The 25,861-nt window shown below is 35.6% G+C and overlaps 1 protein-coding gene across 9 annotated transcripts in view; it reads right to left on the bottom strand.

Annotated features, from left to right (window-relative positions):
- dock4b (dedicator of cytokinesis 4b) overlaps positions 1 to 23,481 on the bottom strand; it is a 313,423-nt gene extending 289,942 nt beyond the window's left edge. For 3 of the 9 annotated variants that reach the window (XM_062064473.1, XM_062064468.1, XM_062064469.1), the window contains exon 1: positions 23,114 to 23,479. In XM_062064473.1, the coding sequence (XP_061920457.1) occupies positions 23,114 to 23,150 (37 nt within the window). In that variant the 5' untranslated portion in view covers positions 23,151 to 23,479. Of the gene's footprint in view, positions 1 to 23,113 lie in introns of all 9 variants that reach the window. The other 6 variants (XM_062064467.1, XM_062064471.1, XM_062064470.1 and 3 more) reach the window with 4 other exon arrangements.
- Between the last annotated feature and the right edge of the window lie 2,380 nt (positions 23,482 to 25,861).

Raw genomic sequence — 25,861 nt, 5'->3', positions numbered from 1 at the left:
GCATTGTCCTTCAGTGATTATGCTACTTGATGATGATATTAAAGGGCTGTTTGCAATTTGCTCACAGTTACATTTCTAAAAACCAAAAAAATCTAACAAGACCACCAGTGGCCTGTTTATGTTACCATGAGTGGTTTACCAGCACACGTTTGTTTCAAAACTCTTGTGTTTTTCACAATTACTGAGTTTGCGTAATACAACGACATAATAATTGGTGTTCACGCCAGCCACCCACGCTGTCTCGTCAACACGTACGAGCAGGGAGCGTGTGCACGTGTAGAGAAGCAGTCCAAGGGAAGCAACAAACAATTTGCAGTCATGATGTTCTTATGATAGAATTTACATTCAATGACAGCTAACACTAACTATCCAAATCGCTATCATTAGCTAACAACACCCAAAGCTAGTGCGCGTGTTACATAGTTACGTCATTACGTCCGAGAAGCCGTAAGACGGCGGGATATAGCGATTAGAAAAAAGCTAGCGCTCCTGAATGTAAACAAACAAGTGGATCTATACAAATATCGACTGTAACGATACCAAGTACAAGAGCTATATATAGTCGATACTACTATGATTATGTCGGTATTTTTTATTATCACAAAATCTTTTGTCATTGTTATTGTTTATAAAGTCTGGAAATATGTCCCTTGACACATGACGACTTTAATTATGACCAATGTATGATCCTGTAACTACTTGGTATTGGATCGATACCCAAATTTGTAGTATGACCCAAAACTATTGTAAAGTATCCAAACAACAGAAGAATAAGTGATTATTACATTTGAACAGAAGTGTAGATGGAACATGTTAAAACAGAAAGTAAGCAGATAATAACAGTAAATGAACAAGTAGATTAATTAATGCATTTTCGACCGCTTTTCCTTTATAATTTTGACAAAATAATAGAATGGTAAATGACACAATATGCTACTACACTATCTTATTTAATGCCAACATTGATCTTAGATTGCAATAAGAAAAGAATGTTGAATGTATTATAAGATTTTCTGTTCAAATTAAGCCTATAGATAACTATTTTTGTGGACCCCTTTATTTTGAAAAGTATCGAAAAGCATTGAAATACATGTTGGTAACGGTACCAAAATATTGGCATGGGCACAACACTACTGTGTATGAAGACACATAATTAGCTGCTAGCTGCTTGTCAGCCGGCGGACCAAAATAACTACAATGTCAGCCAGGTGGGATCGGCGTTGGTGATCGGCAGTAAAAGGCGTAAATCGGCAATAGCGATCACATACTTTTTCACGAAAAAAGACAGATACTGATCGGCACATCCTCTATGTTACAAGAACCTTCTAGTGTTTTTAGGGATCTACTGAAAAATGCCAGTCATAGATCCTCTATCGAACGAAAAACATCTTCTGTTGTTTAGGAATCTACTCAAAAATGCTCGTCAAAGATCGTCTATAATACAAGAACCCTCTGCTGTTTTTTTAGGAATCTGCTGAAAAATGCTAGTCAAAGATTCTCTATATCAGTGGTCCCAACCTTTTTTGTAGCTGGGGACTGGTCAACGCTTGAAAATTTGTCCCACGGACCGGGGGGGGGGGGGGGGGGGGGGGGGGGGGGGGGTTCTTTTATTTTTTTTTTCTTTTCCAGAAAGAAATACAATCATGTGTGCTTACAGACAGTATCCCTGCAGACTGTATTGATCTATATTGATATATAATGTATTTATTGTGTTTTTATGTTGATTTAACTAAAAAAAAAAAAAAAAAAAAAAATTTTTTTTTTTTTTTTTTTTAATTTCTTGCGCGGCCTGGTACCAATCGGTCCGCGGACCGGTACCGGGCCGCGGCCTGGTGGTTGGGGACCACTGCTCTATATAACAAGAACCCTCTACTGAAAAATTCTAGTCCAAGATCCTCTATATGACAAGAAGCATCTGCTGTTTTTAGGAATCTACTGAAAAATGCTACTCAAAGATCCTCTATATAACAAGAACATTCTACTGTTTTTAGGGATCTACTGAAAAATGCCAGTCAAAGATCCTCTAACAAAAACATATTTTGTTTTTTAGGAATCTGCTGAAAAATGCTCGTCAAAGATCCTCTATATAACAAGAACCCTCTGCTGTTTTTAAGAATGTACTGAAAAATGCTAGTCAAAGATCCTTTATACAACAAGAACCCTCTGCTGTTAACTAGCGATCTACTGAAAAATGCTAGTCAGAGATCCTATATATAATAACAACCCTCTGCTGTTTTTAGGAATCTACTGAAAAATGTTAGTCAAAGATCCTCTATATAACAATACCCTCTGCTGTTTTTAGGAATCTACTGAAAAATTCTAGTCCAAGATCCTCTATATAACAAGAAGCATCCGCTGTTTTTAGGAATCTACTGAAAAATGCTAGTCAAAGATCCTCTATATAACAAGAACATTCTACTGTTTTTAGGGATCTACTGAAAAATGCCAGTCAAAGATCCTCTAACAAAAACATATTTTGTTTTTTAGGAATCTACTGAAAAATGCTCGTCAAAGATCCTCTATATAACAAGAACCCTCTGCTGTTTTTAAGAATGTACTGAAAAATGCTAGTCAAAGATCCTTTATACAACAAGAACCCTCTGCTGTATTTAGCAATCAGCTGAAAAATGCCAGTCACGGATCCTCTATACAACAAGAACCATCTGCTGTTTTTTTGGGAATCTACTGAACAATGCTAGTCAAAGATCCTCTATATAGCAAGAATCTTCTCCTGTTTTTAGGGATGTAATGAAAAATGCCAGGCAAAGATCATATACATATAACAAGAACCTTCTACTGTTTTGGGGATCTAATGAAAAATGCCAGTCAAAGATCCTCTATCTAACAAACAAATATTCTGTTTTTTAGGAATCTACTGGAAAAATGCCAGTCAAAGATCCTTTATACAACAAGAACCCTCTGCTGTTTTTATGAATCTACTGAAAATTGCTAGTCAAAGATCCTCTATATAACAATACCCTCTGCTGTTTTTATGAATCTACTGAAAATTGCTAGTCAAAGATCCTCTATATAACAATACCCTCCGCTGTTTTTATGAATCTACTGAAAATTGCTAGTCAAAGATCCTCTATATAACAATAACTTCTACTGTTTTTAGGGATCTACTGAAAAATGCCAGTCAAAGATCCTCTATCGAAAAAAAACAACATTCTGTTTTTTAGGAATCTACTGAAAAATGCTAGTCAAAGATCCTCTATACAACAAGAACCCTCTGCTATTTTAGGGATCTACTGAAAAATGCTAGTCAAAGATCTTCTAGATCAGTGGTACAAGTACCCCCAGTGGCACGCCCAAAAAAATCACTTAATGAAATATTCAAACACAGTGTTACTGTTCAAACTGTGTGTAATATTACAGTGGCCAAAAATATGTAATATACTTGTTAAATAAAACATCTGTGTCAAATATCAATATATGTCATTTATTTAGCATTATTTAATATGTTAATGCTTCATCGAAATCCCGCATTTGTTTATTAAACGTGTGTGGCGGACAAGGGCCGCCATCTTTCCAGATGAAGCAACTACAAGCCCCTCCCCCAAGCCCCTCCCCCAAGCCTCCCATCTCTCCAAACAACCTGCTAATCCACCGCGGGGAGTAGACGGAGAGTTTGGGGGCTGACGGAGCAGGGCGGCTGCCCCCTTGACAATGACCTGACACGCCCACCCCGAGTAAGGATGGGGGCGGGTCATGACATTCCCGCCGCCGACAACTGGGCAATGAGTCTACGCTCTTATTCCCGATCGTCAATCATTGCTCACGACCGGGCTGACGCAGACCGGCTCGTTAAATAGTTTAATTATGAGTCTACATGTGTGATGAGCAATGACACGCCTGATTGGCTTAATCAAAATGGCCTAATTGAGAAGACGCCGTGCAGCTTTGAGAACTTATTTTCTTCCGTCTCGGCGTCCACGTCCTGCCTCGGTGTGCATGTATTAGTGTTGTCCCCATACCAATATTTTGGTACTGTTACCGGTACCAAAAGTATTTCGGTACTTTTCTAAATAAAGGGGACCACAAAAAATTTAATTATTGGCTTTATTTTAACAAAATAATTTTACGGTAAATTAAACATTTGTTTATTATTGCAATTTTGTCCTTAAATAAAATAGCGAACATACAAGACAACTTGTCTTTTAGTAGTAAGTAAACAAACAAAGACTCCTAATTAGTCTGCTGACGTATGCAGTAACATATTGTTTTTGTCAACATTATTAAGGACAAGTGGTAGAAAATTATTTATTAATCTACTTGTTCATTTACTGTTAATATCTGCTTACTTTCTCTTTTAACATGTTCTATAAAACAAGTAAAACATCAAAACGGTCCGTTTTCCAAATTTTCCAGCATTTGTTGAAATCATGTGGTTTTTTAAGGTTGAGGTTAAAAGGAACTAGTGTTGTCCCGATACCAATATTTTGGTACCGGTACCGGTACCAAAAGTATTTCGGTACTTTTCGGTACTTTTTTTAAATAAAGGGGACCACAAAAAATGTCATTATTGGCTTTATTTTAACAAAATAATCTTACGGTAAATTAAACATATGTTTATTATTGCAATTTTGTCCTTAAATAAAATAGCGAACATACAAGACAACTTGTCTTTTAGTAGTAAGTAAACAAACAAAGACTCCTAATTAGTCTGCTGACGTATGCAGTAACATATTGTTTTTGTCAACATTATTAAAGGACAAGTGGTAGAAAATTAATTATTAATCTACTTGTTCATTTACTGTTAATATCTGCTTACTTTCTCTTTTAACATGTTCTATAAAACAAGTAAAACATCAAAACGGTCCGTTTTCCAAATTTTCCAGCATTTGTTGAAATCATGTTGTTTTTTAAGGTTGAGGTTAAAAGGAACTAGTGTTGTCCCGATACCAATATTTTGGTACCGGTACCGGTACCAAAAGTATTTCGGTACTTTTCGGTACTTTTTTTAAATAAAGGGGACCACAAAAAATGTCATTATTGGCTTTATTTTAACAAAATAATCCTATGGTAAATCAAACATATGTTTATTATTGCAATTTTGTCCTTAAATAAAATAGTGAACATACAAGACAACTTGTCTTTTAGTAGTAAGTAAACAAACAAAGGCTCCTAATTAGTCTGCTGACGTATGCAGTAACATATTGTTTTTGTCAACATTATTAAGGACAAGTGGTAGAAAATTCATTATTAATCTACTTGTTCATTTACTGTTAATATCTGCTTACTTTCTCTTTTAACATGTTCTATAAAACAAGTAAAACATCAAAACAGTCAGTTTTCCAAATTTTCCAGCATTTGTTGAAATCATGTGGTTTTTTAAGGTTGAGGTTAAAAGGTACTAGTGTTGTCCCGATACCAATATTTTGGTACCGGTACCAAAAGTATTTCGGTACTTTTCGGTACTTTTTTAAATCAATCAATCAATCAATCAATGTTTATTTATATAGCCCTAAATCACAAGTGTCTCAAAGGGCTGTACAAGCCACAACGACATCCTCGGTGTCGAGTGGGTCTGACATAATATTGTGAAAGTCCAACACATCAGCGAAAGTCCAGTCCATGGTGGGGCCAGCGGGAACCATCCCGAGCGGAGACGGGTCAGCAGCGTAGAGATGTCCCCATCTGATGGACAGGCTAGCGGTCCACCCCGGAGCAGAGTAGAAAAGAAAAGAAAAGAAACGGCAGATCAACTGGTCTAAAAAGGGAGTCTATTTAAAGGCTAGAGTATACAAATGAGTTTTAAGATGAGACTTAAATGCTTCTACTGAGGTAGCATCTCTAACTTTTACCGGGAGGGCATTCCATAGTATTGGAGCCCGAATAGAAAACGCTCTATAGCCCGCAGACTTTTTTTGGGCTCTGGGAATCACTAATAAGCCGGAGTTCTTTGAACGCAGATTTCTTGCCGGGACATATGGTACAATACAATCGTCAAGATAGGCAGGAGCTTGACCGTGTAGTATTTTATACGTAAGTAGTAAAACCTTAAAGTCGCATCTTAGGTGCACAGGAAGCCAGTGCAAGTGAGCCAGTATAGGCGTAATATGATCAAACTTTCTTGTTTTTGTCAAAAGTCTAGCAGCCGCATTTTGTACCATCTGTAATCTTTTAATGCTAGACATAGGGAGGCCCGAAAATAATACGTTACAGTAATCGAGACGAGACGTAACGAACGCATGGATAATGATCTCAGCATCGCTTGTGGACAAAATGGAACGAATTTTAGCGATATTACGGAGATGAAAGAAGGCCGTTTTAGTAACACTCTTAATGTGTGACTCAAACGAGAGAGTTGGGTGGAAGATAATACCCAGATTCTTTACCGAGTCGCCTTGTTTAATTGTTTGGTTGTCAAATGTTAAGGTGGTATTATTAAATAGATGTTGGTGTTGAGCAGGACCGATAATCAGCATTTCCGTTTTCTTAGCGTTGAGTTGCAAAAAGTTAGCGGACATCCATTGTTTAATTTCATTAAGACACGCCTCCAGCTGACTACAATCCGGCGTGTTGGTCAGCTTTAGGGGCATGTAGAGTTGGGTGTCATCAGCATAACAGTGAAAGCTAACACCGTATTTGCGTATAATGTCACCCAGCGGCAGCATGTAAATACTAAAGAGTGCAGGGCCAAGAACTGAACCCTGGGGAACTCCGCACGTTACCTTAACATAGTCCGAGGTCACATTGTTATGGGAGACACACTGCATCCTGTCAGTAAGATAAGAGTTAAACCAAGACAAGGCTAAGTCTGACATCCCAATACGCGTTTTGATACGCTCTAATAAAATATTATGATCAACAGTATCGAAAGCGGCGCTAAGATCAAGAAGCAGCAACATAGATGAAGCATCAGAATCCATCGTCAGCAATAGATCATTAGTCATTTTTGCGAGGGCTGTCTCCGTAGAGTGATTTGCCCTGAAACCGGATTGAAAAGGTTCACAGAGATTGTTAGTCACTAAGTGTTCATTTAGCTGCTGTGCAACAATTTTTTCGAGAATTTTCGAGATAAACGGTAGGTGGGACACCGGCCGGTAGTTCACCATGAGGTCAGGATCGAGGTTAGGTCTTTTGAGTAGAGGATGAATAACCGCTTTTTTGAATGCTAGAGGAACAGTACCAGAGGAAAGTGATAAGTTTATAATATTTAACACTGATGGACCTAATAAAACAAAAAGCTCCTTGATAAGTTTCCCAGGAATTGGGTCAAGTAAACATGTTGTTTGTTTTGTCCCATTTACACATTTTAACAATTCCTCCAATGTTATTTCATCAAAGAGAGAGAAACTATTTTGGAGGGCAATGTCCGTCGTATATACCGTCGTATTTGTGTTAATAGAACCCAGTTGTAGCTGGGATGCGTTGTCTTTAATCTCTTTTCTAATGACTTCAATTTTCTTATTAAAGAAATTCATAAAGTCATCTGCTGAGTGGGTGGAGCTACTGGGAGGAGTCTCTTGTTGGGTTAGCGATGCTACTGTACTAAACAAAAATTTAGGATCATTTTTGTTGAGGTGGATGAGATTTGAGTAATATTTAGCTTTAGCTGAGGTAAGCATGCGTTTATAAGTTATTAAACTATCACTCCATGCTTGATGGAAAACCTCAAGTTTAGTCGCACGCCATTTGCGTTCCAGCTTTCTACATGATAATTTCTGGGCTTTAGTTTCTTCTGTAAACCATGGGGTACGCCTTTTAGGGGCCCTTTTTAGCTTTAGCGGTGCTACAATATCAATGGTGTCGCGCAGGGCGTCGTTAAAGTTGTTAGTGAGGTTATCAATAGAGCCCACATAATTTGGGAATGGTGCCATTACTGAAGGCAGTAGGTCAATAAGAGTCGTCGTTGTGGCAGTATTAATGTTGCGGCTGCTATAGTCGTTATTATTATTATTATTAGTTTGTTGACAATGAGTCAGAACTTCTAATTTTATAAGGTAATGATCGGACATTACTTTAGTGTACGGGAGTATCGTAACTTTAGAGGTGGTGACACCCCTGACAAGCACTAGATCTATCGTATTACCGTTGCGATGCGTGGGTTCATTTATTATTTGTGTAAGACCACAGCTATCAATTATAGTCTGGAGCGCCACGCATGGAGGGTCCGATGGGGTATTCATATGGATGTTAAAGTCTCCCATTATGATTATATTGTCGGCGTGCGTCACTAGATCAGCAACGAACTCTGAAAATTCATTGATAAAGTCCGAATAGGGCCCAGGGGGGCGGTAGATGACAGCCAGGTGGAGAGGCAGCGGTGTGACAAACCTCATAGTGAGCACCTCAAACGAGTTATATTTATTATTTAGGTCCGAGGTAAGGCTAAAGTTTTTGTTGTATATTAGTGCAACACCCCCACCCCTTTTAATGGGGCGGGCAATATGCGTTCCCGCATAGCCAGGAGGAGACGCCTCACCCAGCGCAAAAAATTCGTCTGGTTTGAGCCAGGTCTCGGCTAGACCAACGACATCAAGATTGTTGTCTCTGATGACTTCATTAACTAATAACGTTTTGGAAGACAATGACCTTATGTTTAAAAAGCCCATATTATAGGTAGTGGGCTGTTTTGAGGAGTTTTTGTTGAAAGTATCCGTAGTAGCAATATTAATAATGTTACGTTTATTATGCATAGTGCACTTTAAATAATTTCGACCATATCTAGGAATTGATATGACAGGAATTTTTAGATTGTTTGCCACCTCAGTAAAATGCATGTCCACCTCTGACGCAGAAAAAACATTATGTGAGTTGTATATTATTCTAGAAGAATTGCTATGTGTGCAGAGATTATCCAGCCTGGCGCTGGCTAGTTCTAGCTTAACAGACTCCTTATTAGCGCTTCTTTGTGGATTAGCATTTAGCTTTTTCGTTAGCCCCGCTAACAACAAAGCATTTAGCTTTGTTGTTAGCCCCGCCCGACACCCCCGCTTCTGCTTCCGAGCGCATCGCTTACGTCTCTTTCTCCGACGGTCTCCGCTGGTAGTCGACGCCGCTGCTTCAAAGGCCACTGCTGGATGTAGCTCGCGAAGAATTCCCAAGCTAGCGAGCAGGTCCACCGTACACGCATCTATCAGCCCAAAATGGCCCGATCTCTCCACATCCAGAATCGTAAGTCGGTCGTAAGTGATCACGGAGTGAACACGCTGTGAGCCAGCCATGAAATTGACTGAATTGAGGGGTATTTTTGCCAAATCGGTCTACACTTCCAGGAGCGCTCGCACGAAGCCGCTGCTCTGAAGCGCAGCCAATGAATTCTGAATGAAATAAAGGGGACCACAAAAAATGTCATTATTGGCTTTATTTTAACAAAAAAATCTCACGGTACATGAAACATATGTTTATTATTGCAATTTTGTCCTTAAATAAAATAGTGAACATACAAGACAACTTGTCTTTTAGTAGTAAGTAAACAAACAAAGAAAGGCTCTTAATTAGTCTGCTGACGTATGCAGTAACATATTGTTTTTGTCAAAATTATTAAGGACAAGTGGTAGAAAATTATTTATTAATCTACTTGTTCATTTACTGTTAATATCTGCTTACTTTCTCTTTTAACATGTTCTATAAAACAAGTAAAACATCAAAACAGTCAGTTTTCCAAATTTTCCAGCATTTGTTGAAATCATGTGGTTTTTTTAGGTTGAGGTTAAAAGGAACTAGTGTTGTCCCGATACCAATATTTTGGTACCGGTACCAAAAGTATTTCGGTACTTTTCGGTACTTTTTTAAATAAAGGGGACCCCAAAAAATGTCATTATTGACTTTATTTTAACAAAATAATTTTACGGTAAATTAAACATATGTTTATTATTGCAATTTTGTCCTTAAATAAAATAGTGAACATACAAGACAACTTGTCTTTTAGTAGTAAGTAAACAAACAAAGACTCCTAATTAGTCTGCTGACGTATGCAGTAACATATTGTTTTTGTCAACATTATTAAGGACAAGTGGTAGAAAATTAATTATTAATCTACTTGTTCATTTACTGTTAATATCTGCTTACTTTCTCTTTTAACATGTTCTATAAAACAAGTAAAACATCAAAACGGTCCGTTTTCCAAATTTTCCAGCATTTGTTGAAATCATGTGTTTTTTTTAGGTTGAGGTTAAAAGGTACTAGTGTTGTCCCGATACCAATATTTTGGTACCGGTACCGGTACCAAAAGTATTTCGGTACTTTTCGGTACTTTTTTAAATAAAGGGGACCACAAAAAATTTCATTATTGGCTTTATTTTAACAAAAAAATCTCACGGTAAATTAAACATATGTTTATTATTGCAATTTTGTCCTTAAATAAAATAGTGAACATACAAGACAACTTGTCTTTTAGTAGTAAGTAAACAAACAAAGACTCCTAATTAGTCTGCTGACGTATGCAGTAACATATTGTTTTTGTCAACATTATTAAGGACAAGTGGCAGAAAATGTATTATTAATCTACTTGTTCATTTACTGTTAATATCTGCTTACTTTCTCTTTTAACATGTTCTATAAAACAAGTAAAACATCAAAACGGTCAGTTTTACAAATTTTCCACCATTTGTTGAAATCATGTGTTTTTTTAGGTTGAGGTTAAAAGGAACTAGTGTTGTCCCGATACCAATATTTTGGTACCGGTACCGGTACCAAAAGTATTTCGGTACTTTTTTAAATAAAGGGGACCACAAAAAATGTCATTATTGGCTTTATTTTAACAAAATAATCTTACGGTAAATTAAACATATGTTTATTATTGCAATTTTGTCCTTAAATAAAATAGTGAACATACAAGACAACTTGTCTTTTAGTAGTAAGTAAACAAACAAAGACTCCTAATTAGTCTGCTGACGTATGCAGTAACATATTGTTTTTGTCAACATTATTAAAGGACAAGTGGTAGAAAATTAGTTATTAATCTACTTGTTCATTTACTGTTAATATCTGCTTACTTTCTCTTTTAACATGTTCTATAAAACAAGTAAAACATCAAAACAGTCAGTTTTCCAAATTTTCCAGCATTTGTTGAAATCATGTGGTTTTTTTAGGGTGAGGTTAAATTGAGTTATTAATCTACTTGTTCATTTACTGTTAATATAGTCGGGGCGGTATGGCTCCGTTGGTAGAGTGGCTGTGCCAGCAACTTGAGGGTCCCAGGTTCGATCCCCGCTTCCGCCATCCTAGTCGCTACCGTTGTGTCCTTGGGCAAGACACTTTACCCACCTGCTCCCAGTGCCACCCGCACTGGTTCAAATGTAACTTAGATATTGGGTTTCACTATGTAAAAGTGCTTTGAGTCACTAGAGAAAAGCGCTATATAAATATAATTCACACACTAATTCACACATATCTGCTTACTTTCTTTTTTAACATGTTCTATCTACACTTCTGTTAAAATGTAATAATCACTTATTCTTCTGTTGTTTGATACTTTACATTAGTTTGGGATGACACCACAAATGTGGGTATCAATCCGATACCAAGTAGTTACAGGATCGCACATTGGTCATATTCGAAGTCCTCATGTGTCCGGGGACGTATTTCCTGAGTTTATAAACATAATATACATTTTTTTTAAACGAAAGAAGATTTTGTGATGTTAAAAAATATCGACGTAAACATAGTAGTATCGACTTGATACGCATTACAGTGCATGTTCGGTGTCGATCCACCAATGGCGTGTGTTTATATTGTAGCGTCCCGGAAGAGTTGGTGCTGCAGGGAATTCTGGGAATTTGTTCTGTAGTGTTTATGTTGTTTTAGGATCCAAATATTCTCCCAGAATGTGTGGTTTCACTATATGGCACATGTTTATGACAGTGTTGGCATTGTTCATACTGCTACCCTCAGTGTGACATGTATGGCTGTGGAGAAACTATGCTATTGTTCAAAGTCAAGATGATTGCGTCATTACTTCATTATTGGGCACAATAACATCTTGGTTAGGCTTTGGTAATTATAGAGTATATGATTTGTGACTTTTTTTTAATTATGTACGACAAATCAAACTCGCCACAAAATTAACAACAACAAGATTGACTTTTCAAAGATTATTTTAAAGATTGAAAGTTGCCATCAATCTCACGGATCGGCGCTTATGCGTGTAGGGAGCCTAAATGGATCTTTCTCCAGGTTAGAAACCATAAGGCGCCTCAATACCAACTGGCCTTGAGTCGATTGAAATTGCATCGATGGCGGCGGTGTCCTGAACGTCGGAGGGATGAATGGACATCAAACGCCGACAGCGGCGCTCCAATTAAGAAGCGAGCTGCCCTGATCCTTATCCAGCATGGTCCCAGATCAAACGCCACCCGAGGACCTCCCGATCACTTCCCATGAGCCAAACTTACAGGAAGTGAAAAATGTTGAAAACGGCTGAGGCGGCAACTTCTGCGCATATTTACAAACGGCGAAGGGTGCATTGAAGCGCGTCACGTTTGGAATTCAGTTCACAGCGGGAAAAAAAAAAAAACAAGCTTATTTATTATGCAACTGAGATGGAATTAAATCAAATGTATGCAAATTCCGGCAAGGGCAACAGCTGTTCTGACTGGTATGAATAAATTAGGTGTTATTCCATGACCCCCAAGATGAGGATCAAGGGTCAATTTGGGATTAGCTGGATTAATTTGTTGAACCACTCCCCACAGAATGTGCAGAATTTTGAAAGCCTGCTAATGGAATATTGAGTCTCGACACAAATGTTGGTGTCAATTTGCTACTTTTATTCAAAATCCTGCGACCGCATCAATTGGAAGAGAGCAAAAACAAATATAGCGATGCATTAAACTGCAGTATCGCACGAAAGTGAGGGCAGCCCTCACATTTCAGGGATGATACTACAGCATCTAGTAGACTTTTGGGTAGTCAGTGTACAGCAGGGGTCAGCAACCTTTTTGAAAGCAAGAGCTACTTCTTGGGTAGTGATTAATGCGAAGGGCTACCAGTTTGATACACACTTAAATAAATTGCCAGAAATAGCCAATTTGCTCAATTTACCTTTAACTCAATGTTATTATTAATAATTAATGATATTTACACTTAATTGAACGGTTTAAAAGAGGAGAAAACACCAAAAAAATGACAATTACATTTTGAAACATAGTTTATCTTCAATTTCGACTCTTTAAAATTCAAAATTCAACCGAAAAAAAAGAAGAGAAAAACTAGCTAATTCTAATCTTTTTGAAAAAATTAAAAAAAGAATTTATGGAACATCATTAGTCATTTTTCCTGATTAAGATTAATTGTAGAATTTTGATGACATGTTTTAAATAGGTTAAAATCCAATCTACACTTTGTTAGAATATATAACAAATTGGACCAAGCTATATTTCTAACAAAGACAAATCATTATTTCTTCTAGATTTTCCAGAACAAAATTTTTAAAAGAAATTCAAAAGACTTTGAAATAAGATTTAAATTTGATTCTACAGATTTTCTAGATTTGCCGGAATAATTTTTTTGAATTTTAATCATTATAAGTTTGAAGAAATATTTCACAAATATTCTTCGTCGAAAAAACAGAAGCTAAAATGAAGAATTAAATTAAAATTTATTTATTATTCTTTACAAAAAAAAAAAAAAAATTACTTGAACATTGATTTAAATTGTCAGGAAAGAAGAGGAAGGAATTTAAAAGGTAAAAAGGTATATGTGTTTAAAAATCCTAAAATCATTTTTAAGGTTGTATTTTTTTCTCTAAAATTGTCTTTCTGAAAGTTATAAGAAGCAAAGTAAAAAAATTAATGAATTTATTTAAACAAGTGAAGACCAAGTCTTTAAAATATTTTCTTGGATTTTCACATTTTTTTTTAGTTTTGTCTCTCTTAGAATTAAAAATGTCGGGCAAAGCGAGACCAGCTTGCTAGTAAATAAATACGATTTAAAAAATAGAGGCAGCTCACTGGTAAGTGCTGCTATTTGAGCTATTTTTAGAACAGGCCAGCGGGCTACTCATCTGGTCCTTACGGGCTACCTGGTGCCCGCGGGCACCGCGTTGGTGACCCCTGGTGTACAGCTTGTATTGTATTTTATCTAGTTTGCACTTTGTCTGTATTATTATTATTATTATTATTGGCTTTTATCTAGTTTGCACTTTGTCTGTATTATTACTATTATCATTATTATTGACTCCTCTTTGCCTTATTCTTTTTATTTTCTTATTTTTAATGATGTTAGATCTGTGTTGCTGTTGGGGACAAGTATTGTAAATTAGCTTTGGCTACAAACACTATGATGCATACATTGGATAACTGTTTCAGATATCTATGTTTCTGTATATGTCCCTATTTCAAATAAACCTTTATATATATACACTACCGTTCAAAAGTTTGGGGTCACCCAAACAATTTTGTGTTCGAGCCTTCATTTCTAAGAACAAGAATAGACTGTCGAGTTTCAGATGAAAGTTCTCTTTTTCTGGCCATTTTGAGCGTTTAATTGACCCCACAAATGTGATGCTCCAGAAACTCAATCTGCTCAAAGGAAGGTCAGTTTTGTAGCTTCTGTAACGAGCTAAAGTGTTTTCAGATGTGTGAACATGATTGCACAAGGGTTTTCTAATCATCAATTAGCCTTCTGAGCCAATGAGCAAACACATTGTACCATTAGAACACTGGAGTGATAGTTGCTGGAAATGGGCCTCTATACACCTATGTAGATATTGCACCAAAAACCAGACATTTGCAGCTAGAATAGTCATTTAGCACATTAGCAATGTATAGAGTGTATTTCTGTAAAGTTAAGACTAGTTTAAAGTTATCTTCATTGAAAAGTACAGTGCTTTTCCTTCAAAAATAAGGACATTTCAATGTGACCCCAAACTTTTGAACGGTAGTGTGTATATATATATATATATATATATATATATATATATATATATATATATATATATATATATATATATATATATATATATATATCTATATAAAATCCTAACGATATACATCCCTTGTCGAGACATGACACTCATTTGTGTAGCATCTATTTGGACAATAATGGCTGGGTGTTGTGGCTAATATATATATATATATATATATATATATATATATATATATATATATATATATATGTATATATATATATATATATATATATATATATATATATATATATATATATATATATATATATATATATATATATATATATATATGTATATATACATATATATATATATGTATATATATATATATATATATATATATATATATATATATATATATACACATATATATATATATATATATATATATATACACATATATATATATATATATGTGTATATATATATATATATATATATATACACATATATATATATATATATATATATATGTGTGTATATATATATATGATGTGTATATATATATATATATATATATATATGATGTGTATATATATATATATATATATATATATATATGATGTGTATATATATATATATATATATATATATATATATATATATATATATAATATATATATATATATATATATATATATATATATATATATATATTAGCCACAACACCCAGCCATTATTGTCCAAATAGATGCTACACAAATGAGTGTCATGTCTCGACAAGGGATGTATATCGTTAGGATTTTATCAGTATCGATGACAATATCAATATCGGTATTCATCGGTACTCTTATCCGTACTATGTGTACCGTGTTTTCCAGACTTCCGGTTCATAAGCTGCACCCACTAAATTAAAAAAATATGTTTTTCCATATATTAGCCGCACCGGACAATAAACCGCAGATATATACTTTGCGGATTTAGTTATTTACACATAATTTGTAAATTGTTATTTAGTTTATTTTCAAACTGTGTCTGTAACACGGCAGTAAAATGGATTTTCAAACAAAACAGAAGTCATCTCATGGACCCACTCGCTGCGAAAGCTCGGTCTCCAATCAGATAAACAGACTCAATAACTCCACGGTGACAACTTGGTAAATTTACAAAACTGAAACAATACAAAAAGAATGCCAATGTAATTTAATAGTACCAACACTGACACTCGTAAATGTGTTAGTACAGTAGCTAATGCTAATAACGTGATTACATTACGGTGTTACGTACAAATATGCATGGCAACACTCCTACAGACATCACACATGGGACGGATTAGTTTTAGTTATATTGTAAAACTTACAGACGTTGCTTGGAGTGATGAATGAAAAATTCATCACTCCAATTCAAAGAGAAACGCTATGGACGGCTACAAGACGAAACAGAACTTGTACTTCCGGTTGAAAGCTCTAAAAAGAAGGGCACTGCACTACTATAGCACCTGCACCGAGCGAACTCGTCCAAAAGATGGCGCCATAGCACAACAAAAAACAGCTTTTCAGTATATTTGCTTGTTGTTGTTGTTTTAAACTCTTTGCATTATGACCGTCAGGGAAGAAAAATCCAGAAATTAGCTGCACCGTTTTATAAGCCGCAAGGGTCAAAGCGTAGGACAAAAGTAGCGGCTTATAGTCTGAAATTTCTGGTCATTGGTGAAAAAAAGATGTTTAAAAATGCACTTTTTATGACCATTTTTTTAACCACAAGAGGTTGTACACCAACAACAACATATAACATTTAATAGCAGGGAAGTCTATCCACACCTGCTTTTTAAGTCTTAAAAACATAAACTATGGAAAGAAGAGGGGACTCGCTGTGAACTTAAAAATGACTATTTGCGAGGAGAATGGCAACGGCGTGCTCATTGGTGATTTGGCGTTGTTAGCTTCGACAGCTAGCGACACTTCCAACTTGCTTGTTTGCACAATTGTCGCACCATGCGCCTGTCAGGACTGCGTCAGCCTGTCTCAGAGGTCACTTTGTGTCACCAGAAATGCTTTAAATGTGACCAAACTCTCACAGTCTCGCTGCATAGCTTCGGGTTGCTAGGCAACTGCTTTGAGCTAGCTTTTCAGCAAGTTAGCCTCCGGCTCGCGGCACCATTACGTCGAGGATTTTATCGGCGAATGGGGCTTTGCACCGCAGCAGGTCTCTAGTTGCAATGAGACAAGACTGTTTTGGAAAATACATGCCAGAGTAAACCTTTACTACCGTGAAGGAGAAGGCACTACAGCAGGGGTCACCAACGCGGTGCCCGCGGGCACCAGGTAGCCCGTAAGGACCAGATGAGTAGCCCGCTGGTCTGTTCTAAAAATAGCTCAAATAGCAGCACTTACCAGTGAGCTGCCTCTATTTTTTAAATTGTATTTATTTACTAGCAAGCTGGTCTCGCTTTGCCCGACATTTTTAATTCTAAGAGAGACAAAACTCAAATAGAATTTGAAAATCCAAGAAAATATTTTAAAGACTTGGTCTTCACTTGTTTAAATAAATTCATTAATTTTTTTACTTTGCTTCTTATAACTTTCAGAAAGACAATTTTAGAGAAAAAATACAACCTTAAAAAGGATTTTAGGATTTTTAAACACATATACCTTTTGACCTTTTAAATTCCTTCCTCTTCTTTCCTGACAATTTAAATCAATGTTCAAGTAATTTATTTTTTTTATTGTAAAGAATAATAAATAAATTTTAATTTAATTCTTAATTTTAGCTTCTGTTTTTTCCGACGAAGAATATTTGTGAAATATTTCTTCAAACTTATTATGATTAAAATTCAAAAAAATGATTCTGGAAAATCTGGAAAATCTAGAAAATCTGTAGAATCAAATTTAAATCTTATTTCAAAGTCTTTTGAATTTCTTTTAAAATTTTTGTTCTGGAAAATCTAGAAGAAATAATGATTTGTCTTTGTTAGAAATATAGCTTGGTCCAATTTGTTATATATTCTAACAAAGTGTAGATTGGATTTTAACCTATTTAAAACATGTCATCAAAATTCTAATATTAATCTTAATCAGGAAAAATTACTAATGATGTTCCATAAATTATTTTTTAAATTTTTTCAAAAAGATTCAAATTAGCTAGTTTTTCTCTTCTTTTTTTCGGTAGAATTTTGAATTTTAAAGAGTCGAAATTGAAGATAAACTATGTTTCAAAATTTAATTGTAATTTGTTTCGTGTTTTCTCCTCTTTTAAACCGTTCAATTAAGTGTAAATATCATTAATTATTGATAATAACATAGAGTTAAAAGGTAAATTGAGCAAATTTGCTATTTCTGGCAATTTATTGAAGTGTGTATCAAACTGGTAGCCCTTCGCATTAATCACTACCCAAGAAGTAGCTCTTGCTTTCAAAAAGGTTGGTGACCCCTGCACTACAGGGACACGAAGGATAAACTCACAATGCTAGTTTGTGCTAAGGCTAGCGGTGACTGCAAGGAGATGCCAGAGTGTTAAAACAATGCAAGGACACAAGGTAAAAATTATTTTCCTTTTTTTTCTTTTTATTGTAGCAACATGGTTGTTAATGTTTTGGAGAGCACCAAAAAGCATGTGTGTGTGCTAAAAGTTAAGCTTGCTGTTGTTGTGTTGTTTTGTTATGTTGGTTTGATATACCGTACATTTCGGAATATAAGCCGCTACTTTTCCCCCCACGTTTTTTAAACCCTGCAGCTAATTTATGGATTTTTTTTCCGCTGACGGCCACAATGCAAATAGTTCTCATAAAACGCGAGCAAAGACACTGAAATATTGTGTTATTGTTTGTCCTATGGCACCATCTTTTGAACGAGTTTGCGCAGTGTCGACAGTGTTTCCCGCGGTTTAAAGCTTTGAACCGGAAGTACGAGTGCTGTTCTGTCTTCTAATCGTCCATAGCGTTTCTACTCGTGTAGATTCTTCATTTATCGTTATAAGCAACGTTTGTAACTTTTGCAATATAGCTGAAACAATTCGTACATACAAATCCGTCTGTAGGAGTGTTTTCGTGCATATTTGTACGTGCTATTGTAATGTAATCAACACACATTTACAAGTGTCGTTGTTAGTATTATCAACTTACAATGGCATTCTTTTTGTGTTGTTTCAATTTCGTAAATTCACCAAGTCGTCACCGTGGAGTTATTAAGTCTGTTTAGCTCCTATGTGTCAAAGTCAAGTCCCGGGGGCCAGATCCGGTATATTTGATTAGTATTAGAACCGGCCCGCAGGCCACAGCCACCTGTAGCTGTTTTGCACGCACCAATACTCCATCAGTGTTGGCGCTAGGAATTTTCAAAACGGGGTCCCAGGGACCCCATCAAGTCATAAAAATAGGGTCCCACAGTACATTTTTGGGGTCCCACTTTGACTTTAACCATTTTGAAAACAAATGATAAATGTATACATTATCTTGTTATATCTCACATTCTATATTGTGTTTTGGAAATGTTTTGTCTTAAACGTTACTTAATTCATTTTTTTTTTTAAATACAAAAGAGAACACATTTTAATGCATGTATGTATTCAGTTATAAACATTCAATCACTTTCTTCTTTCCTTCATGGATCTAAACTTTACTGCTTCCGGTATTTTTTTCTATATTTTTATTGTAATATTTTCAGAATGTGTTTGTTCTATTTTTGGCCAAAGTAAGACAAAGAAAACAATCTGAAGTTGTCTTTATTTTTTAGTTTTAATGCCATGATTTTAATAGTCCGGCCCGCTTGTGCACAGATTTTCCTCCATGCGGCCCCTGAGCTAAAATGAGCTTGACACCCCTAGTTGGAGAGCTCACTTCCACAGCTAGTGGGTCCACGACGATGACTTCTGTTTTGTCTGATCAGCCATTTTACTGCCGTGTTACAGACACCGTTTAAAAACAATTAAGGTAAACATTTACATAATCTTTCTGTGTAAATAACTCATTTCACAACCTATATATCTGCGGCTTATAGTCTGCACTGTAAAAAGTCAGTGTTCAAAAACAAGAAAAAATTAAAAATAAAAAAATTAGGGGTATTTTATTCGAACTAAGCAAAATTATCTGCCAATAGAACAATAAAATTCTGCTTGTCAAGACTTTCCAAAACAAGTAAAATTAGCTAACCTCCATGAACCCAAAACACCTTAAAATAAGTATATTCTCACTAATAACAAGTGGACTTTTCTTGGTAGAAAAAAAAGACACCTTTTTGCTCAATATGTTGAAAAATATTCTTAAATGAAGTAAATGCTAGTGCCATTATCTTGACATAATGACATGCGCTAAGCATCATGATTTTTTTTTCATGCTTGAAGTAAGAAATGATGACTTTAAAAAAGTAGTTTTATACTTGTGAGTGTTGATGACACAACAGTTGATATTCTAGTTTCAAGCATGTTTTACTCAATATAGCTCATCAAATCTCAGCAACAAGCTGTAATATCTTACTGACATCATTTAGGACCAAAACCCTTAAAACAAGTAAAAGACTCCAAGATAAAATCTGCTTAGTGAGAAGAATTATCTTATCAGACAGAAAATAAGCAAATATCACCCTTATTTGAGATATTTAATCTTACTTAGATTTCAGTTTTTGCAGTGTGGTGCTGCCAATATATGGAAACATATTTTTTCTTCTAAAATTTAGCGGGTGTAGCTTATATACCGGCATATATTTTTTATATACTAAAATAGGGACTTTTTTCAAGGCTCGAACACATTATTCCTGTTTACATTGCTTCTTACGGGGAACTCTGCTTCAGTATACAAACTTTTCAGCTTACGAGCCATGTTCCAAAACCAGTAAAGTTTGTAAATCGAGGTTATAAATGGGTTATACTTGTTTTTTGTCTAAATAAAAATAAATACTTAAATATCTGCTTGACTTATGATTTCACAGCAAACTAACCATCAAATTAATAAAAATGACAATACATTTTCCGGTGTTCTTTACAGCATACCGTATTTCCTTGAATTGCCGCCGGGTTTATAGTATGCGCCTGCCTAGAATTACCACCGGGTCTAACTTGTTTCGCAAAATAATTAGCATAGGCCTAGAATTTCCGCAGGGTCAAACTCGTCACGTCACGAGTGACACTTCACCTGTCATCATTTTCAAAATGGAGGAGGCTGATTTCAACAATTTGAAATCGCATAAAGGGAAGAAGATTAAGAGCTATTCAGTAGGATTTAAGGTCCAAGCTATTGAATATGCTAAAAATAACAGTAAGCAGCTATGTTTTATTAATATACCGTAGCTGCGTGTGTCAAATATGAGTCATTAAATGACTCCCGCCTCCTGGTGGTAGAGGGCGCTAGTGATCCTTCTTGCGACTACTCGGCTGCAGAAGAAGAAGTGACAACAAGCAGCAACAGTTAGCAGCGATCGTTTATTTTTTCCTCTCGCTTGCACTTTTAACATGGAGGATTACATATCTAAAATAAAACAGTTTCCTAAATTGGACTCTCAATTGAAGCAGGAGGTAATAATTAAAGGAATATCTCCATCGAGACAGAGAGACTTTTAAAACTAAAGAAAGATAAGGAAGACTTCTATAAACAAGTTATCCATGCTTTTGTTCAGAAGGAGCTGCGCATAGACTTCATTTATAAGTAAAGGTAAGACCATAATAACGTTTTTTTAATTAAATGTGCTTTTCATGATGGTATCCTTACATCACACTCAAATTTATAAGCGCAGGCCTAAATTTACCGCATGCCTTTGGTAAGTGCCAGAGTGAGAAGAGGTTTTAAAATAATTAGCGCATGCTTACATTTACCGCATGCCTTTGGTAAGTGCCAGAGTGAGAAGAGGTTTTAAATTAATTACCGCCCCGGCGCTAATTCAAGGAAATACGGTATTACTTTAAATTGAAAAAAACTACTACTGTTTTTTGGGTTAAAATTCTGTTGACTGAGCTGCCAGTTTTTGACTGTAAAATCCATGGTTGTTGTTTTTAACGGTAAAAAAAACCCAAACAGTACATTTATTTTTACGGTACAAAAACTGGCAGCTAAGTTGCCAGAATAAAAAAAAAAACTTGTACTGTTTTTGTGGTAAAAAACTACCATTTTATGGCGTTAAAATTCCGCCGCATGGTCAGGATTGTACCGCCTCTGCCTCAATTTGAGCCAGGAAAAAAACCCTGGTTACTGTACGTAAACGGTCCGTAAAACCGGTTTAACACCAAAAAAAAAACTGTAAAAAAAATAAATAAAACGCTGTCATCGATCCGTCCGCTCCCCATCACTCATAAGCAGCCTGACAGCTCTGACAGAGCTGCCAACACACAGCTTCTCAAATCACACATCTCTTTTTTTGTGTGTTGCTGTGCACGTTTCTCAACAGGAAAACACTCGGGTTCCTTCCTCTACACAAAAAAAAAAAAAACACAAAAGATGTGCAGCGCTGCTAAAATATGTCTAAAAAAATGAGTTATTCAGATCTACTTCATTCTCTATTAAGCCCTGATTCTTCCGACTCCTTTTCGGATGTGTCCAATTGTGCAAGTGGAATATCAGGATGTCGTCCGGTACCCGGTTGCCATGACGAGGAAGGGTAACAAGTGTGACCTGAAGGGGCCAGGGGGGCTTACTTCCTAGTTCACTGCTGCCTCACTGATTTTACGTCACGGTGGAAAAGGTGTGTGCTTTCAGCCAGGCCAGGGTGGCTGTAATGCAAAATAATCATTGAAAAATGTGTTGACGTGACACTTTTTTTTTCCCCCCTGAGAAATTGATTATTGCAGCATCACACACACATCTCAGGGGATATTATTATGGGACATTTAGGACCCTCACATCTCTATGATCATCTCATTGTGAGGAGGAGGAGGAGGAGGAGGAGGATGTGTGTGTGTGTGTGGGGGGGCAGCAAATAGGAATTCTCACCACATAACCCCCCCACCCCCCTTCTCTGCTTCCTACGTTAGGTTTGTTGTCACAGTTTGATTCCACAACCTGCAGCAATGCTTAAAAAAAAAAAAAAACATTTCTTCCTTCATTCATAATTAAGGACGTGCACTTTCTGCCTATTAAAGCAAATAATAAACACACACCCACAAAAAAAGGTCATAGGAGATATAAATATTGAGGCAATGCCTCATCGGAGCCTGCATGCCCTATTGTTGTTATAAAATATAAAAACATCCCCCCCTTAGTAAACAACAAGCCAAGCCAGACTGATTCCTCAAAGGCAAAACGGTCGTGTCAGTGAACGCACCACGCGTAGTACACGTTGAGGGATAATAAAAGCAGTAAAAAAAAAAATTCAAAAAAATACAGAAACTTACCGACGCCGTATTTTTCCTGCTCCGTGGGTATCCACATGTTCTTGTTAAGTGAGGGGACTGATTAGCGGCGAAATTGGTGCCGTCAGAGGCATTCTATTGGCGTGCTTTCCTCCGCTCCGTAGTAGGAGTCATTGTTTGGACAGAACGCGGCGAGAATGCGCCTCTGCCGCCGCCGCCGCCGCAGCTGGTAGCGGTACGGAGAGACATGGTGCGTTCGCGTGCTGTCGGCGATCCTGCTATCACTCCAGTGGAATTCGCGTTGTGCGTTCAAATGCGCTTCCTTTCCCCCACCTCTTTCCATTCCTTCATTCTAAATACCTCCGCTAACTAGTTGCGACTAGTTATTTTAGCGTTTAACAGCTTTAACCAAGGTTTATAACGAAGGGCTCTCACAATGTTATGATTTTGACGTAAAGCAAAACAATATTCGTTTAAAAGGTTTGTATTTCAACCAGATTTGACTCGATCTACGCGAAACTAATCATCCATCCATCCATGTTTCTACCGCTTGTCCAATCACCAGTAGTTTAATCAACGCCAATGATACGGTTGAGTGCCACAAAGTAAAGTGCTGAGAATGTCCGAGCTGACATGAACGCAACGCTGACCGTGCATTGTGGGACTTGTAGTAGGAACGTCGTGACGTCAATGTGGTTAGAAAGGACTCTTTACTCGGAAAGCTCCTAACGATGATGCTGTGTTCCGAATTTAAATTATTTACTGAACTTGTGTGAGCCTATGTCTTTGCACTTTGTTTTATATATATATATTTTTTTTTTTTATTTTTTTTTTTTAAATTTTTTTTTTAATTTTTTTTTATTTTATTTATTTTATTTTTTTTAAATTTAATTATTTTTTTTATTTTTTTTTGCATTCTTCTTTAGTGACTTTATTGAGTTTACAACCCCCTGGCGCTGTTTTGTACTGTTTTTGTACTTATTTTGTACTTATTTTGATTATTATTTCTCAATTGTTTGTAAATTTTGCAATTTATAAATAAAGGTTTATAAAATAAATAAAAAAAATAAAAAATAAAAAACTCGGAAAGCTCCTCAAATTGAAGACTAAAAAACAAATTTAAAAGAAGACATGTAATTAAATTAAGCGTGTGTGTTACATACTTGGCATAAAAAGATGTTTCTTATTCTGATTTAAGGCAGGGGTGTCCAAACTTTTTCCACTGAGGGGTGCGCACTGAAAAACGAAAGCATGCTGGGGGACATTTTGATATTTTTCATTTTCAAAACCATTATAATTGGTTGTAATAATGTAATCATTAGGGCTCCCCCAAAAGTCCCAGGGACCCAAAAGGGTCCCAGTCATTAAAGCGTTAAATATAAACATTTATTTTTACTTTATAGGTCAACTTTAGCTTTATCCGTTGACATAAAGTTGTACTTTTTTATGTTGTATGCCCTTTTTGTCAAATTTATATGGTAAAAACACAAAATCTGCCATTATTTTGCCTAAAAAAATATTCAAAGTGGAATATTTGGTGGGAAGTAATTAGAGCCTTAAATAGATCCACAATTCACATAACACTGCTTTTAACACTTTTTTTTTTTGTTATTGTATTTTGTATTTATTTTATTTTATTTTTTTAATTTGTTATACAATGGGGAAAAAAAGTTTTTAAAAAGTACAGACTAAGGCCCTCACTGGTGTTAAGGTGTGTTAAATATAAGTCATTTATCAATATACACTTTCGAACAACATTGCAAAAAAGTTGTATTTAAAGATGTTGACTACGTTGGTGGATCCACGTCGTTGTTTTGGAAATGACCAAATTTCAAAGGTCAAATCAACGTCACAACCTGACATTGAATAAACGTTGTCAAAAAGCATGTTGTTTCAACGTTGTTTGTGTTGCAGAATATTGGTTGGGAAATGACCACATTTCAATGTCGAATCAACGTCACAACCTGACATTCAATAAACCAGGGGTCACCAACGCGGTGCCCGCGGGCACCAGGTAGCCCGTAAGGACCAGATGAGTAGCCCGCTGGCCTGTTCTCAAAATATCTCAAATAGCAGCACTTACCAGTGAGCTGCCTCTATTTTTTTAATTTTATTTATTTACTAGCAAGCTGGTCTCGCTTTGCCCGACATTTTTAATTCTAAGAGAGACAAAACTCAAATAGAATTTGAAAATCCAAGAAAATATTTTAAAGACTTGGTCTTCACTTGTTTAAATAAATTCATAATTTTTTTTACTTTGCTTCTTATAACTTTCAGAAAGACAATTTTAGAGACAAAATACAACCTTAAAAATGATTTTAGGATTTTTAAACACATATACTTTTTTACCTTTTAAATTCCTTCCTCTTCTTTCCTGACAATTTAAATCAATGTTCAAGTAAATTTATTTTTTTTATTGTAAAGAATAATACATACATTTTAATTGAATTCTTCATTTTAGCTTCTGTTTTTTCGACGAAGAATATTTGTGAAATATTTCTTCAAACTTATTATGATTAAAATTCAAAAATTATTCCGGCAAATCTAGAAAATCTGTAGAATCAAATTTAAATCTTATTTCAAAGTCTTTTGAATTTCTTTTAAAATTTTTGTTCTGGAAAATCTAGAAGAAATAATGATTTGTCTTTGTTAGAAATATAGCTTGGTCCAATTTGTTATATATTCTAACAAAGTGCAGATTGGATTTTAACCTATTTAAAACATGTCATCAAAATTCTAAAATGAATCTTAATCAGGAAAAATTACTAATGATGTTCCATAAATTCTTTT

Source organism: Entelurus aequoreus, linkage group LG12 (genome assembly GCF_033978785.1).
Source record: "Entelurus aequoreus isolate RoL-2023_Sb linkage group LG12, RoL_Eaeq_v1.1, whole genome shotgun sequence".
NCBI classification, from domain to species: domain Eukaryota; kingdom Metazoa; phylum Chordata; class Actinopteri; order Syngnathiformes; family Syngnathidae; genus Entelurus; species Entelurus aequoreus.
The sequence above is the reverse complement of the archived record's forward strand: the minus strand, read 5'-3'. Positions and strand labels throughout refer to the sequence as shown.